Source organism: Sinohyriopsis cumingii, chromosome 16 (assembly GCF_028554795.1).
Source record: "Sinohyriopsis cumingii isolate HCF-2022 chromosome 16, ASM2855479v2, whole genome shotgun sequence".
NCBI lineage: Eukaryota > Metazoa > Mollusca > Bivalvia > Unionida > Unionidae > Sinohyriopsis > Sinohyriopsis cumingii.
Window position 1 is genome coordinate 78,593,476 of NC_142976.1, and position 19,152 is coordinate 78,612,627.

Sequence of the window (19,152 nt, forward strand, 5' to 3'; positions counted from 1 at the left end):
CCCAGATAAAAGTAGATAAAGTGATTAAAGTATGAAGATTATCACTTGCCTGGCTTGTTTTAAATTTTACTTGCTTGACTTTGCAAATGTAGTCCTGGATGTCAGACTTGGGAAATGATCAGCCTTGGTTCCTTTCCCCAAGTACAAATTATCCACTAAGTCTGGTAATTGTGGATGGTAGAAAACTCTAGTTGTTGTGCAGAAATTGAACCAATAACAGAATGACAACATCATAATATGATACACTCCATCTCATGGCAGGTGTATAAAAACTAGTGAAAAATTTGGTAGCTTCACTCTTAAACTTTATGCCAGAAAAACAAAGCAGGATAAAGTATCAATATTCTTTATTCTCCTTTATTAAAATAAAAAAGGCTCATTAACAAATGGTTTCAGTCTGGATCACGTTTTACCATATCTATGATAACTGATACTTTCCTAATTTGAAATTAAAATGATTGTTAACTTTTCCACAAAAATATAAAAATGTAAACATTAATAAGCATTTTAATTAACTAATTCATTAACTACTTTGAAATGATCAAATTAAACTAATAACTGCCATTTTCAATAAAGATTTTCAATTTCAATATATATTTTCCTTCAAAACATATATAAACAAAATACAAACAAATATCAATTGCAAATATTATTTTAGCAAAACTTCAAACCTTCAATAAAATTAATTCCAGCTCATCCATCTGTATGTCTTTTGAGAGAACATAGCATACTACCATGACCAAATTCATTTTTACATTTTGCATGCATAATGATTTTTATTTGTAATATGAGAAAAAAGTGAGAAAAGTATCAGTGACAAAGTTTGTTCAAGGCAACTACTGTCAACATCTCAAAAACGTTCCACCTTTATTAAGTTTATACTTGTGATTCTAACTATTGCCAATAGTAATATTGTTAACAAATATCACAAATTACCCTTAATTTGTCTTCACTCCTGTCTACATTGCAATATTACTAAGGTGTTATTTATCCACTGGAGCTATCTAGGAAACCTGTATATATTTTAACTGTGTTTTTATCACAGTAACTCATTTTAGTCTCTGACTTGTGATTAAACTGATTTTCAAAGAGATCAAAAACTTAAATCAAGTTTGAATATACTATGATTATATGAAAAGCTTATTGTTGTATTTGATAATACTTCTTCATTTAATCTTTCTTCCCATAACAAGGATCATAGATAGGAAATCATTAACAAATACAAAGTGGGAAAAACCTTGACCATTGCTGTCATTGTTATAATAACATTTTCACATGCCATTTTATCATGGGTAATGCAAATTTAACAGGAATTCAAACTTTTATTTTTTGGGAGAGATTTTGATGTGATTTATTGAAATGTACCATTCTCTTGTTGCCTGGTAACATTGTTTGTTTACATTATTCGACTGCTGTAAATTACAAGCATAATAGTTTCAGATGGGTATTTGGGGATTATGTTAAGTGCAATGTTTAGCCAAAGAATGTTCTGTACAATTGATATTATGTGTTGCTTTTAATGTATTTTAAGACGTCTGCCATCTTTGTTTTAGAGGCAATTTATGTCTTGGAGGCACCTCCAGTTTTCACTATGTTGTGTGTGCGAGTATAACTGAACATTAATAAACAGTTTATATAAAGGTTTTTATGCAGAGTAAGTTCTGTTTAACAATAACTGATTGTACTCACCATCTCCTGGAAAGATGACAAATCTGCAATGTGCATGTTCTAATTTTCCCAAACACTCAACTCATTTGCTGGCTAATATTTACTGTAATATATCTGACACAATGATTTGTGTAGGGTCAAATATTTGTAATTAAAAGCATAATAATATAATCAGCATAATGGATCAATTCACTAGACGGACTGACTGTTATGCTATGCCAAATCAAGACAATGAAAAGTTATATTTCATTCAGTTCATCTGCCACTTTGGTGTGCCACGTCAGCTGCATACACACCAATGCTGGCTATGTGAATCAATGCTCTTTTAGAGTTTGTGTGATATTTTATGTATTGACAAGAATTAGAACTACACCGTTCAACCCCCAAAGTGACAGCATGGTCAAAAGATTAAATTTAACAGTGGAGGATATTTTCAGCAGATACAACTCAGCAGATCAATGTGATTGGGAAACCCAGTTATGCTTAGCAAAATCTGCAGATCTGACATCAGTCCATAAGAGTACTGGATACTCTCCAAGCATGAAGATGATGGTCAGAGAAATAGAATTACCAGTTGATTTTCTCTATGGAAAACCAATACACAAAGAAGATGATAACAATCGTTTTGAATACATATATTGTTGCTAGAAGACAAGATGTGGGATATACATAAAAAAGTGAGGGAAAATATGACTGAAGCAAGCAATAGGCAGAAAAGAAGATACCACCATAGAGCAATCAAATCAAGTACAAAGTAGGAAAAGCGATTTGCAAAAACAAAGGCAAAATCACCAAAGGTGCAGGAAAAATGGAAAGGACTGTATATTGTCATTAGACAGATCTCAGATTTGGTTTATCAAGAATAGCCTGAGTACCAAAGAGAAAGTTGTACATCATGACACTCTGATGCCTTTTCAGGGGGACTATCACAATTAGGTTAAGCAACAGACTGACATGCCTGAAGGAGGGGGAAAAACAAAGATAAAAAAAATACAGAAGTACGCAAAGATCATTGACAGTCTGATACAAAAAAGGAAATGGAACAAGTTAATGCAATTTTGAAAACAGATGAGCCTGCTGCAGAAGATTACCTCAATGGATGTCAGAGTATACCCTTGAATCAAATCATCAAAACTTGCAACTTTTAAGAGTATGGCAGATAATGGAAGCTACCTTATGTGAAATACCTATGTATTCCCATGCTCTTGATATTGGTAATGTTGGAGAGTATACAGTTGTATATGTAACTGGGGCATGATTGCAATTACCAAGTATGATGATCTGGTATTATGCATGATGTTTAAATAAAGCAGATGGATGCAAGGATATATTATGTTTGTATTATTTTGTTTCTTACTCTTCTTAATTTTAATTACCACATCTAATGTCAAGGTAAGCAACAGTTTCACTGATAGGGTAAAAGTATAACAATAAATTCAGGGTTCTCCTGGTGAAGAAATTGGCATAACCCAAGTTTGTGTTGTGTTTGTCATTACAGGTAAAATGAAGCTGTTCAAATGCAGTGAGTGCTTTGCCACCTACACCAGCAATAAAAGTCTATGGCTGCATCACAAAGACAAGCGTGGAGACTGGATCAGTTGCGCTTACGATGGATGTATACACATGTGTGTGAAGAGCAGACCACAGCATTTACATTCACACATAAACAATGTGCTAGGTGGGAGCTGTTAAGCATACTCCCAGTTTGTAGCAGGAGGCTGGAGGGACCAGGGAGCACAGAAAGTGTGAGGAGGATGAGGAACGAAGATCAGCCAAAGCAAGGCACAAGCAGAGCAGAGACAGGGGAAACCAGGAAAAGGAGATGGATCATTTGGACAGTCATCCAGTTCTGGCTGATCAGAGTGACCTGTACTATGGGATAAATTATCTATCTTCTCCCTAATCCAATGAGCTTGGGGAACCCTAATTTCCATCTCTGAGTAATGTGGCATATAAACCTTTGGAGGAGACCAAACAACCACAGTACACTGGAGTTAAAGATAATAGTGGCACAAAAGTTCCAACTCAAGTAACAACTGATTTTTTGGCCAGCTTGAAGGAAGTGTACTCATACATCAATTAGATACCATTACCTTCCTGTCCAGCAAATGTTAGTTGCCCAGAGGAGGAGGACCCTGCCCTTGTGTAGGATAGACCCAAACTACATGTTACCAAGATACCAAAAGATGAAGCCTTGGGTTTTTTTTCACTACTGGGCGCATGCCTCCTTATCCTCCTGCAGTGAGAAATTGGACTGAAACTGAAGAGGAGTCCATTGTGGCGGGCAGGATTCTGACATGATCTCCAAGAAAGTGATGAATGATGGCAGATTCCAAGCTCATGCCATGGAAGATGGCTGCTGCCCTCTTGGAAAAAGAGCTGAACCAAAATGATTAACCACATAGAAACACCCTGCTTGAGAAGTTTAACTTCCTTCCTCCACCAGGGACCACCCAGCCAAACATTGTTGATATGACAGCATCTGTTCTATGCAGTTCCATATATTCTGTGCCTATGACACATAGTGACCTCTGCTGAAGATCCAAATGGTCTCATGGAATCATTCTGGAAGGCATCCAAGGTCAAAAACCAATCTACAGATAATACGTTATTTCAATAAATTTTTTATGACTTTGTATTTTTATTATAACAGAAATGGTCATCCATTTCACATGATACTTCTATTTATTTGGAATTGTTTGTTATCGGGAATTTTATGTTACTACTATCAATATCATTACATTTTGTTAGAAAATTCTTTGTGATCAATATCATTTAATAAAAAATGGTTGAGACTGTTAGTTATAGTGACATGTTTTAAAACTGTTTAATAAGTAAAATTATAAATTCTGTTACATTAATTTATTTACAGGCATCTGAAGAATAAAACCAACCCTTTATTTTTCTCATTCAGAGTTTCTGTTGTCTATATACTTGGATAGACATATAATTTCTTCACATATAAGTAGCTAATGTAACACTCATAATTCCGTCTGGAACTTCGTACCAGATGACCTTTGATATACTACATCATATTACAACCAAAGCAAGGTTTCAATTCAAGGATTGTTTAAGCCCAGAAACAGGAAGTACCCCTCTAAACGTAAGTGTGCTTGCACTGGAAATTAAACCTGGGTGAGCACCTTACAATATATATATACACAGTAAAACCTTGGATTGTGAGTAGTATCTTGGTCTGCGAGTGTTTTGCAAGACAAGCAAAATTTTTTTAATAAATTTTAACTTGATAAACGAGTGAGGTCTTGCAATAAGAGTGTACGTATACGCTTTGTCTGCCGAGCATTAAGTGATCACAACTGAGCTGATGGTTCTTCTCTCTCTCGCTGCAGAATTGTGGGTAATCGTCTCCCATGCTTGGTCTCAGTCAGCGTGCCTCACTCATATAGTCAACATCCGTGCGAGCGTATACTGTTTACTATAGTCTTGTGACCACGTGTGTGTGTGCAAAGCATTTTTTTATTTTGTGTCCAAGTGTAGTGACTGTTCTTTAGTAACTGTACTGCAACAATGGCCACCATGAAGAAAAGGAAGGCAGTAAGAAGAAGGAGATGATTATGGTGGAAGTTAAGAAGGAAATCATCGAGAAGCACGAACAAGGTATGCGGGTGGCCGACATCGCAAGATTTTATAACAAGTCTACGTCGACAATTTGCACAGTATTAAAGAAGAAAGAAGAAATAAGGGGGCTGGATGCAGCAAAAGGAGTCACGAGAGTATCAAAGCAATGGCCATGTGTTCTTGAAGATGTAGAAAAGTTGCTTCTCGTGTGGATAAATGAGAAGCAACTAGCAGGTGATACTGTGACCAAGAACATTATCTGCGAGAAGGTAAAGGCCTTGTACGCTGACCTTGTAAGTAAACTGCCAGGTACGTCAACAGAAAATGAAGAAGGCTTCAAGGTGAGCAGGGGATGGTTTGATAACTTTAAGAGGAGAAGTGGCATACATAGTGTTGTGAGGCACAGAGAGGCTGCAAGTTCGGACACTAAGTCAGCTGAGGCGTTCACTGCCAAGTTCCAGAAGCTCATGGTTTCTGAGTGTTACCTGCCACAGCAAGTTTTTAACTGCTATGAGACGGGGCCTTTTTGGAAAAAGATGCCAAAGAGGACCTACATTACAGCAGAAGATAATGCAATGCCCGGTCACAAGCCCATGAAGGACTGTCTCACCCTCTTGTTGTGTGCTAATGCAAGCAGTGATTTCAAAGTCAAGTCTCTGCTCATGTATCATTCCAAGAATCCACGAGCCTACAAGAAATGCAAGGAGCCAGTTAAACGTTATGTGGAGGTCCAACAGCAAGGCTTGGGTCACTCGTATCTTGTTCGTGGAGTGGATCAACGAGGTCTTCGGTCCTGCAGTGAAGAAATACCTTTTAGAAAAGAACTTGCCACTCAAAGTCTTGCTAGTTATGGATAATGCTCCTGCTCATCCTCCAGGCCTTGAGGACGACTTACTGGAGGAATTTGAGTTCATTAAGGTCAAGTTCCTTTCTCCCATCACCACTCCATTAATCCAGCCCATGTATCAGCAGGTCATTTCGAACTTTAAAAGGCTTTACACCAAAGCACTATTTCAGCGATGCTTCGAGGTGACTGAAGGAACAAACCTTACCCTCCGAGAGTTTTGGAAAAATCATTTCCACATCATAAACTGCCTCAAGATCATTGATAAAGCCTGGGACGGGGTCACCAAGAGAACCCTCAATTCTGCTTGGAGAAAACTGTGGCCTGATTGCGTTGATGGGTCTGCTCATGAACAGGAGCTGCCAGTTGTTGATGAAATTGTGTCCTTGGGGAAGACCATGGGACTGGAGGTGAATAAGGATGACATTCAAGAGCTGGTGGAGTTACATGGCCAGGAGCTGACCACCGATGAACTGATGGATCTGCATCGTGAGCAACAGCAAGAGGTTATGGAGGAGATCTTGTCTGAGGAGGAGAAAAAGACAAAGAATCCCTTACTTCAAATGAGATTTGGGAGATGTGTAAAATGTGGGAAACAGTGCAAAATTTTGTAGAAAAGCACCACCCTAATAAGGCTGTAGCAGTGCGAGCAATGAATCTGTTTAACTACAATGCAACGTTACATTTCTGCGAAATCCTGAAAAGGAGGCAAAAGCAAGTGTTACTGGATAGGTTCCTTGTTAAAGTCACACAAAAAGAAGAAGATTCCAGTGACAGTGAAAGTCATCCTACACAATAAACCTCCTCCGCCTCCTCTCCTCTCTCTCTTGTCTCCCTCACACCAGCCACGATTAAATTTAAATAATAAAAATATAAAAAGGTATTTTGTATTAATCATTTTTATATGAATATGTTTGGGTTGTGGAACGAATCATCTGAGTTTCCATCATTTCTTATGGGGAAATTCACTTTGATATACAAGTGCTTTTGACCTTGATACAGGGGTCACAATCACTGTATGTGACACACCTTCCTGTCATGATGTGTGACTGGGTGAAGTTTCCTGAACATCTTTCCAACTGTCACAAAGTTATGGGCTGGATGAGTGGACAGACAGATGGACCATAACATAAAATGGCCAACTTAATATAGGTGTATAAATAATTTTAATCGAGAAAGTCTAAATACCTTGCAAAACCTTTAAAAGTTTTAAAATAAAATACGATCATCTACAGATACAAAACTTTAATTATGTTAAGTGGTTTCTGTAAATTTAATATTATGGATACCTATATCACATAAATTAATTTATAATATGTTTTTTTTAAAGTCATTTGGTTAAAGACATTTGTTGATTTCTTGAATTCAATGAATGTCCTGTACTATAAGAGTAATTTCCATTCCTCAATCAAGGTCAAATTGCCAAGTTCAGGTCAACATTATATTTCAGTCTAAACAGACCAAGAATATTGAATGGAGGTCAGAAAAACATTAAGTGATCTGGGGAGTACATTTGTACTGTAGATGTGTCATGATTGATCAAATTATTAAAAATGTCAAGTATTTCACAATATAGAATAATTTTAACAATACTTGGAATTATAGTCTAGTGAATTAGATTTGTTTATCTGCTGTGTATACAGTGATTATATCAAGGAATTAAATATGTAACATTCTTATTTGATGCGGCACCAGTCTTTTGAGTGATATGAGAGGAAATTTTATTTATAATTTGTTAACTGAAATTGTAGAGTTTAAACAGTCAAGGACTTGTATATTTTTTAATGTTGGATTATCGTAAAACATTCTATGACATTTGTGACATTCAACTTTCAATGAATTTACCTTGAACAAGTAGAAACTGTTGGATATTAGAACAGCGATTCTTCTGTGGTGCAAGCACATAAGCACATTAGAACATTTCATATGGACTTTTGAAGCATTTTCTGATTACTGTGAAATTGATAGTGCATTTAGGAGATTCTAAGAATTGATACTGTAAGTTATTTTTAAGTCTTTCACTCTAATTGACTTGACATTTTAGGGAAATAAAACTTATACTTTGGATTATTGAACTGCTTGTTGGATTTTTGTTTTTTTAAAAACAACGTTATAATGTGCAAACAACTCACAAAAAAAAGAGCAAAAACCTGCTAAAATTGTTATTGTTTGTTGTTGTTTTGGAGTTTAATCCCATTTCTCAGCACAAGATAGACAAATATGGTGACTAGAATGAGTGGTGGAGGAAGATACCAGGAAAACCCCCATAAGAACCAGCAATCAATGGGAATCTACCAGTAGCTTTCTCAATTATCCACATTAGCAGAGCACGAGACTCTAACCCATGTGGACAGAGGTGAAATGGTAGTGATGGGTCAAGGCGAGCGCTTTAGACAACTCATCTAAAATTATCTAAAAACTAATCAGGTCATCTGCTTATGTTTTTGAAAGATTTCATTTCACTACATTTTGTGGCTTTTTACAATTATTTGCTGAATAACTATTCTGGGAAAGGTCGACAGATAGATCAACAGACATACAGTAGGATGGACATTAGTAAATCAAAATGCACTGGCACATAAATAGTTCCAAGATATTATCATTATTCAAAACTTTCATTAGAATCTTATTTTCTATGTTAATTATGAAACAATTATCAGAGAGTTTTGTAACACTATCTTTGCAAAATTAATGTCCCAGGCAATCCTGGTAAAAGACATTCTACTACATACTCCATGCAAGCCAAGCTATCATAATGAACTCCACACTTGTTTCCTAGTTATTATAGCCATTATAATGCATAAATGAGTTATAATGTACTTGCAAAATTAATGCAGAAACCTCTCTCCCAGACAGTCCTGGTAACTGACATTGTACTAATATTTGAGGTCATCAAGCCATCATAATATACCCCACACTTGTTTCCATGTTAATCAATCCATCATAATGAACTCCGTGCTTGTTTTTTGAAGAGATGCTGTGACACATGCCACTCATTACCTCCCTTGAAGCCAAAAACCTCAGAACAGAAGATAAAGAACAACCGCCAGTTGAAAATCTGTTTGTCTGAATCATCACCATAAACTTTGAGAAATATTTCTTTTACTTGATCCATATTCTGATCCATAGTTGATAGCCAGTACTCAAGTGTCTTGGAGTAGTGTGTGCCATTCAACACCCAGTTCTCCACAATTTTAAGGTCATTCTGAAAAATAAATTAAAAAGTGAAACTGATGAGACTGTCTGACTATAGTAAACAGAGCCTGAAATATAGTAATCTTAACAATATTAGTCACCTTGATTACTACCTTTGATCTATTAAAGAAATAAGAAATAAGAGTTTTCAAAGTTAAAGTTCATACTTACCATTATGACAAACTAATATAAAAAGGTAAAAACAAAGAAAGAACACGCTGGATAAGTAGTTTTCTGAGACTATAACCAATACTCATGCATATACTGGCATGCTTCAGTCTCAAAAGACTATGAAACTGCACTCTGAAGTAGTCAGTTAGTTGACCAGCAGTGTCTGTTGTGCCTGAAAAGAACTGCCCGTTACACTGGAATCTTGTTGCATCTGTCACACATTTGAACCTGTGTCTTCTGTTTCCACATGTTGTTTCATCTCATTCATTCTGCGGGTTCTTTTCTCCTCTGCCAAATGCAACTTGCATCTCTCAAGTCTTGCATCTGAGCTACTCTGATCCTCAGCAAGTGCTTTTCAGCTGTCTACATAGATGCCCAAAGCTCTGAAGTCTCTCTTGCAAACATATAATGAAGAGAAGGTAAGGATGACCTGGCATCCTTTTTCCAGAGGCCAGCTCGATGTAGAGATGTCCTTATTTTTTTAGGTATGTGCCATCATCCATTGGGTGTACATATCCAAGTCATTATAGGCGACATTGTCTTAGCAGTATAGCTATGCTAGGGATGTGTGTAAGCCCTAGAACTTCTGTCTGTGTAAGAAATTCAGTTAAGACATATATGTATAAAACAAACAAATATTTTTTACCTGATTACTTCAAAGAATAACATAAAGATGAGTTATACAACAGGTTGTATAACTTTATTTTACTAATAAAACTGCACTTGTAACTCCATTTATGGTTTCTTAACAAGTGTCCTCAACTGAGACTTATGCTCCACTGCTGCAAAGAATTTCCAGGAATCCACAATAAGACTGTTTTTTCTTTCCTAGTATTCTTTTTAACTATTGAGTACTGAAACCATCTATGATATGAGAAACTCCAACATCAACAAGAAAAATATATTCTTATAGGCTCGAGTTAAATTGCTCACAACATATCTCTAAGTACATCACAAAATTCTTTGTCAAAGATTTTGACCTTAAACCTGATAGAAGGTCAATGAACTTAGTTGTCATAGACAATGTCAAGATATACCCACATGAAAAATATGGTTAAATCTATAATAATAATTTTTTTCATGAAAAAAAGTTATTAAACTGTAATCAGTTACATAGTTCTATAATGTTTTTGTGAAAATACAACGTTTGGGGCAAAACAATACACCTCTGTCATATATCAATATGATTAATGATACACTATTGATACACAATATATACCTGAATGTCTTTTCATCGTTACAAGGTCTGTCCATGGTAGAGTAGTGCCAATTTATGTGTTGACATATTGCTTTTCTTTTTAGTGGATCACTCTGGTGGCCTAGTGGTTAGAGTGTCACCTCGGATGTGGGAGGTCACAGGTTCGATTCCTAGCATGGCAGCTGCCAGAACCATTTTTGCAAACCTTTGGTATGACTCGGTTGGGATTTGAACCCATGACCTCCTGCATCCTAGGCAGATGCTCTAACCACTAAGACCACTGGAGTGGTCAGTTATGAAATACATGCATGATAATGTATATTACATATATAAATAATAACATATATGCAAAACATAATGGATGTTTTGATCTATGAACAGAAGATATTAATAAATATGTCACTAATACACATTATACCACACATATTATACATGTTTAGAATGTACACTATATACTCATGTTTAAGTTGATTCAAACTGCAAACAGCATTGACTCTGGTCTGTCATAACATAATATACAGAGAGATTGGGGTCTATGCTGTTTGTTCTACTGATTACTCCTAACAATTTGTACAGACCAAGATCAGCCAGAGCATTATGTGATGGCCGATCAGGATCTGGACAGTTGGCAGGTCAAGCTGACTTATAAGCAAGTACAAACTGTATTTATGACTGCAGATAAGTTCCTAACATTTAATAGAAGTTTCATATATTTGCCAATATACACGTTTCTAAAATATATAACACCTGAACACTAGCCTGCTGATTTGCTTCAAAAATAAGGCCACTCAAATTCTTTCAGTTCAATACTATTAATTCCATTTTATTTTGTGCACTACAAATTCTTTGGCTAATTCAATGAAGTGTGACTGGCGCACGAGGTTTTGAGTTTGTGACCCACAAAAGTTCACATGTGTTAAATAATCATCATCTGTTTAAGTAATTATAGTCCATACTACCAGACCCTCTGGATGAACCTTTAAAGAAACAAGACTAGCAAATGTTCATCTGTAGTCAAAATCAAAATTGCCATCCTCAGACCATTCACACTCCTCATAAGATGAGTTAGCCAATTTTGATTTGATTCAGGAGACCTTGAAGATTAACAATAATGGATTGAAAAACACCACCTAATTCTTAATAACCTACCAAAGGTCTGAATGTACCCTAATCAATCATAATAAAGTAAAACTGATTGATTTTTAGGTGTCTCCGTAACTGACAAAACAGAATAGTTCTCAAAATGTGACATGAAAATGAGACTGGTATACTGATCTTCAGTGTAGAGCAGGACTTACTGTTTTTGGACCACATTAGCAGTCTGCAGTGTTGAAAGGTTACAAACATACATATTTTCTCTCTATCTCAACAGAATGTGAGGATTGGGTAAACTGAATGTTTTGTTTACTTTCAGCTGATAAAATCTATAGCTTTTGATATTCTATTTTCATAAAGTTGAGACTGTCAGACACATTTGTTTAACCCTCTACTTTATTCCACCTCTTGTGCTATTTCTTCCCTCCTTCACTGTTACTCTTACAGTTTAATTTTACTCCATTATATTCTCAATCATCGTTATTTACTTTTAGTGAAATACACAGTTTTTAACTCTATCCTTCAGTGCACTTTCCAGTGACATATCTTTCGGTCCATACTGTGATTTGAACCTATGGTTTATTTTGTTTTTTAATATTCACATAATATATTAATAAATATAACTAAGAAAATCTTCACCAACAATGGGACTTTAATACTGATGCATCTACTTCAGACACCATGTTTAACTAAGACATACTGATTAAAGAGAACCACACTTTCACAAATTAATTTGTTATGCATTTTTCTTGCAAATAACAGCTCCATCGGAAGCCTCTTCATCTTATAAAGGGTATTGTTTATAATTTTTGGGGGGAAATATTGCATATGTTGTGAAAATATTATTAATGATTCAAGATTCACATGTCTTGAGCTGCTGTGAGCAGAGACTTATATGGTGATTCATAATGTGGGGTTCTCCCAGTAATGTCAATGGACTCTTGTCACTGAAACTGCTAAAATGGCACATGGCCTAGGGGCAATATTCATGACAGGTTAAAAAAAACATTTTGATAACCACTGATCACATCAGATCATAATTTTCTGATGTTGCATAAATCATCACACAGAATAATTTAAAGGTGTTTGATATGGCAGACTTAGGCCTATCTTTATAGACCAAAAAAAACAGTAATGACTGGTGAATAAAACAATATGGCAAATTATAGAGCTCTAGAAAAGCAGTATATCCACACACTTATGGTAACATATTGACCAAAGACAAACAAGTTAGTCTTGGTCACTATGCTGTTTGATGCAGTCTAAATGGCACGATAATCATCTGGATGGGTAACACTAAGTTGTGATGTTTATAAACTGCCCTCATGAAATCTATACAGAAGAGAATTAGTTCCAAACCAGGAAGGAACATACCCAGTACATTAAAACCTCATCTAGAGCTCAGTTACTAAGTTATATCCAAATAATTTTAAAATCTATGTAATTTTTTTCTTGTTAAATTATGAATTCCAATGTACAGTCCAAAAAAGTTAAAATAATGCTAGAGTCACCATCCTGATAATATCTATCCAAAAGGTCTAAATTCTAAGATATGTAAAATTCATTAACAAATTCACAATATTTAGTCTTATGTTTTATCTCCATAGTGCGTTATATGTAACAAAAATTACCAAACAGAATATACTGGAACTGAAGTTTTATAATTATCTGCATAAAACTGACAATAACATAAATACAAATTACTGTTCATCTTAAAAATTATTTTCTCTAGTTTTTTTCTTATGTATTTATTATCATACTATTAAACAGCATTTCAATAATCTTATTTTTTATTATTTTAAATTTAAGGTTTTGAATAATGACAATAATGAAAAAGCTTTGTAGAATAATCACATAAAGGGGCAGAACTAAAACATTAATTCTGATATGGAAAACATTTTGAAGAAAATCTATTAAATTCAACATTCAATTACTTGCAGGCATACCTAAATAAAATCAATTCTATGATTATTTATAATCTTCATTAATGTGTCAATTTTTAATAATTTAATACATTATACATATATAACATGTTTAAAGGGAAGTAAAACTGTTTATCTCAATTTCTTCATACATATTCAACCGTGCATTCAGGAAAAAATCTTAAGCTGCTATTCTAAAAGGTCTGCCTCTGGTAACTATCTTACTTGAAAGTACAGGTACAAATCTGTGGAAGGCATGGTTCCTCCTGTGAAGAAGTTTTTAGCCATCCACTCTGTGTCAGAGCCTGGCTTTGTATCAAAGGCATATGGGTGAAGTCGGTGGCATAATACTTGGATAAACAATAGGCCTGATGGTTTCAGCCAGCTAGCTACTTGCTGCATCAGTATCTCATAATTTTTCATGTGCTGAAAATAACAAGGAAATATTATTCTAATACATCTGCAAATGTAATGTGCTTTCTGTTTGGTTCAACATAAACATTCTGCCATTATAATTAACAATATACCACTGGAATGCTTTATACGGTTATAATATCATCATTCTACAGTAATGCAGTTCCAAAGGCAATTACAATTTCAGGTACATTTTGAGAAAATTTCCAAAGTATGTTAGAATAAGGATAAATGTATCATGTTTTCAGATTCAGTGACATATCTCCTTTGCTATGCTGTGAAAAATCTTATGCTTTATTGGACTTAATCATGTGCTGCTAATAGGACTATATTCACACCAGTAAAACTGAAATACCATTTATGTTATTCCCTAATCACTATTTTAAGTTGAGGTTTACAGTCAAGTAGAGATGCCATTAAGTGGATAGAAGGATTAGAATAGGTTGTTTTATAATCAGAAATGTATCCATAGGATATAGGGTAACCACGTCAATGTGATGATCTTGAAAGGAAAAGTTTTCACCTCAAACACAGGCCATACGCTACTGAATAATGTCAAAAAAAGGTGAAAACCAGACTTGACATAGAAATTATTAATGAAAAGACTTGCATCAAATTTTGTTTCCGTTTATGAAGTCAATCAAAATTTATTGCCTAGACATGAAATCTATGATGGAAGGATGATGTTATTTGATGGGCAAAAAACTCCTCCACCTTTTTGTTTTGTTACTTAGTCTGGTTCCTGGAGTGGTATTAAACAATATAATGCCAAATTGGGAGTCAAAGTAGCAGGGAACTGGACTAACTGTCAATACACCAGCAAACAAGATTTCTTTATTTCTCAAAAAACTAGTGACATTTATTTCATTAGACAATTGTCTAAGTCGAAACTCAATTTTTGTATTGTTCAGTTAGTACAATATTGATGTCATGTTTTCATTGGAAGTAACAGTGAAACTTCTTATTATCCTTGAGGATATCTCTAAGTGCCAGTTTAGGAATTCTCTGAAATTCGCTTGCCCTCAATGGTCCATATCTGTGAAACTAAGCTCTCTATTTTATGAAGTATTCATTTCGCTTGGTTGCCTTGCTTTGATCACAAATTATGAATGAGTTGGTTGATTTAAGGTAGTTTAATTAAGTTACATACACAATAACATTTATAACAGTATTCAATTGATCAACTGAAGTGAGTTCACCCAACATATGACCAAGGCTGCTAGATTTTAAGTAAGTAGGATTTGCATGCCTTTAAGTTTTCTTTTATTCCACTTCATTTATTTGATTCATAGTACACAATTAATGCGATAATACAAAGGAGGCCAGCTTTTAATTCAGTGCAACAATGCAACAAATACTTCTTCATATCAATTATCAAAACACAGTTGGCACTTAATTAGGTTCTCAGAGAAACACTTGCGGACATAGCTGTTACTGTAGGCTGACATACTTTAATTTAACTACACATTGCATTTACGATGGTTACACTAAAGAGGAACAAAAAGATTGAATTAAAACACAAATTTCACTTAATAAAATGTATTTAATTGGCAATGAAATAATAATGTACTTCCTACACAGTGTGACATTTTCATTGATCGAAAATTCCTTGAATATGTTTAATTATGGTGTACTAAGAAAGAAAATGTAACCAATTATATAACTTCTTATTAAAAGTTGATGGGGCCCCGAGTGGCCGAGTGGTCTAAAGCGCTCTCCGTTACGGATCACTGCCATCTCACCTCTGTCTGCGTGGGTTCGAGCCTCAGATTCAGCCAATGTGGGTATGTGAGAAAGCTTGCCAGTAGCTTCTCGTGGGTCGGTGGTTCTTTCCGGGGTTTTCCCGGCTTCTTCCTCCACCATTAATACTGGCCGCCATGTATAGCCTATCTTGTGCTGAAAAATGGCGTTAAACCCCACAACAACAACAACAACAACATTAAAAGTTGATAATTTCAAAATGTGGATCAAAATTTCCAGGTCATATCTACCGTTATCAACCATAAAATGAACAATGTATCAATGTTTCAGTTACCAATTTTGATTGCGATTTTCTTCAAGTTCAAGAAATAGGGATTAATATTTTGGGGTATTTTCTGGTTAAAAAAAATAATGGGATCCACGCATGACCCTGCGTTATAAGCAGGTTTGCGAGTTATCAGGGTGTGAGTTATCGAGGGAGTGGTGTGCTTGGTATAATGCAGTTTTGTACATAACGTGCTCAGCAGTTCATGACCCTGAATACCGAATTATAACAAGGGAGAGCTGTGATGTATTTGTTATCACACTGAATACTTAATTATAACAAGGGAGAGCTGTGATGTATTTGTTATCACACTGAATACCGAATTATAACAAGGGACAGCTGTGATGTATTTGTTATCACATCTTAGTGAGTGGGTGAGGGTGGGTGGGTATCAAAATAATCAAAGTATTTCCAATATTATGTTAAATAGAGGAGTCTCAAAGCAATTAATGTATATTTGCCACCTCTTAATGGGTGGTTGAGGGAGGATGGAGATGGTATAAAAATCATTAAAAGTACATGCAGTACTATCTCAGTTAGGCATCAGCGGCCTCCAGTAAAAGATGTTTAAAATGTAAGAAAACTGTTAGTCACAAATACACCTTTGAAACAATACTTTTATTTCAAACTTGCTAGACCATAAATGAGTACGACATTTATGTCTTTCTTGAAATGACAAAACTAGATGTTTACTGGATTTTTCATGATGGGAAATGTGTGCTGATCATAGAGTTATACAGTAACCCACCTGGCTTTATGGCCAGTTGAACTAATCCTAAAAAGAGAGAGTAGCCCACAAATACCTCAAACATTTCAATGGATATAATTCTATCAAATCTTTTGCTGGATGCAAAGACATTAACATCTGCAGTGATGACTTCTAGACGACCCAGAAAGCCTTGTTGAAGTGCCTTTGACTCAATCAACTGTCTTTGTGTGTTAGAATTGGAGACACATGTCACTTGACAGTGAGGGTACTTCTCACAGATATATAGTCCCATAGAACCCCATCCACAACCCAGGTCCTGAAAAAAAAGAACAAACTTTAACATTATATATTGTGTAATTGTTTTAACCAGCATGTATTAAATGCATGCAACATACAATTTTCAGTCCTTATTCAATGTTTGCATATGAATATTCAAAGCTACTACAGATCAAGTATTGAAGACAATCATGTGATGGATTTTCCCAAAATTAACAATGGAAAACAAAGCATATTTCATGCATAATAAGGACTAAATATATGATTATTCATAATAGTACAAGTTTTATTAATACATCAATTTCATTTACCAGCTTATGCATTAGCCTACAGGCTAATCAAACACACACACACACTTATAACTGAAAAACTGGATGTTGAATGAATGAGTACAATATTTATATATAAAGTTGAGTCCAACTGCAAATGATACAGACCCTGATCTGCTGTCACTTATTGTGCTAGCAGACCTGAACCTGTTTTTTGTTCTAACGATTACTCCTAACAAACTGCATCAACACGTCCACCATACATTATGCCATCTGTGCAGTTTGCAGCTGGACTCAACTTATGAGCCAGTCTATATGGTATCCTATTTCTGTTAGTTATGTTCTTCCAGGATCACTATTCATCATGTCCCAAGGAAACAGTGACACTTAAAGCAGCAATTCCTTTCAAATCAATATCAAATAATTCCTTTCAGACCAATATTTAACTAACAAGTTCTTCCAGAACCAACATCTAACTAATAGTTTTTTTCAAACCAATATTTAACTAATAATTCCATTCAAGACCAATATTTAACTAAAATTTCCTTTCAAAACCAATATCTGACCTATAAATTCATTTCAGAACCAATATCTAACTAATAATTCCTTTCAAAACCAATATGTAACTAAATTATTTTCAGAACCAATACTTAATAATTCTTTTAAAAACGAAGACCTAACTAATAGTTTTTTCAAAACCAAAATATTACTATCAACTTTCAAAACCAATATGTAAAAATTCCTTTAAAAACCAATATTTAACTAACACTTCATTTCAATACCAATATTCTAACTAATAATTCTTTTCAGAAGCAATATTTAACTATAATTCCTTTCTGAACCAATATCTAACAATTCCTTTCTGAACCAATATATAACTAACAATTCATTTCAAAACCAATATCTAACTAATAATTCCTTTCAGAAGCAATATTTAACTAATAATTCCTTCCAAACCAATATTTAACTAATAAGAAAACAAGGAAGCTTACAACAAACATTCAAACTTTCTCATTGTACCTACTGTACTTAACCAGCAGTCTGCCACAAATACTCTGTTTACATTAAAAAATTTGCATTGTATGAATTATTAATCCATGAAAGTCTTTTTCAAATAATAATCTATATATGTAATTCTGGTAAATATTTATGTCACCTGAGTACTGTTTGAATAACAGGTATATATGCTCAACCCACATTATGATTATTAATTTACCTCCCCAATAAGTGCATACCATATTTTGCTTAAATACAAAATATAAAAAATCCTCATACAAAAAGAACCAAGCTTCTACCTTTGACTTAGATTTATCAGGTAAAGGAATCCAATCAAGAATGCACAAATGAAAACCTTAAGCTGTCAAATTTTACACACAATATATGCAAGGATCGACAAATTCAAAACAAAACCTTGCAGATATTATGGCCCTCTGCAATTCTATTCAATGTACATGTACATTGGGAAAATGATATCAGCACATGCTATCTTTAGTTCCCATAGCCTGAGTGATGTATCAGTATTTGTCTTGGTAGGCCACATCAACAACTGCAAGTTCCAGCCAGAAATTTCTTATGGAGTGGGGCCAGTTATGGGTGTTTCTTACTGTAAGGGCATTATTTTTGTGAGAAAAGGGCCTTTGTTGCAAGTTGCAATATAATATAGATATTTATGATTTTTTTTTTTAAATTGCAAGGTCATTTTCTTCTCAAATTGTAATCCAACAAGTAGAATTTATAAGAAAAAAGACAGCTAACAATGAGGACAGATTTATTTTCAATTAAAGAA

General features: G+C 34.7%; 1 protein-coding gene across 1 annotated transcript in view; it reads right to left on the bottom strand.

The window, feature by feature from the left end:
* Positions 1–330: 330 nt before the first annotated feature.
* Positions 331–19,152, bottom strand: part of LOC149780859 (uncharacterized) — a 210,966-nt gene continuing 192,144 nt past the window's right edge. The window contains exons 5-7 of the mRNA XM_089937960.1: positions 16,916–17,137; positions 13,898–14,098; positions 331–9,296 (exon numbers count right to left, since the gene is read on the bottom strand). Of these exons, the coding sequence (XP_089794086.1) occupies positions 9,033–9,296; positions 13,898–14,098; positions 16,916–17,137 (687 nt within the window). The 3' untranslated portion in view covers positions 331–9,032. The remainder of the gene's footprint in view (positions 9,297–13,897; positions 14,099–16,915; positions 17,138–19,152) is intronic.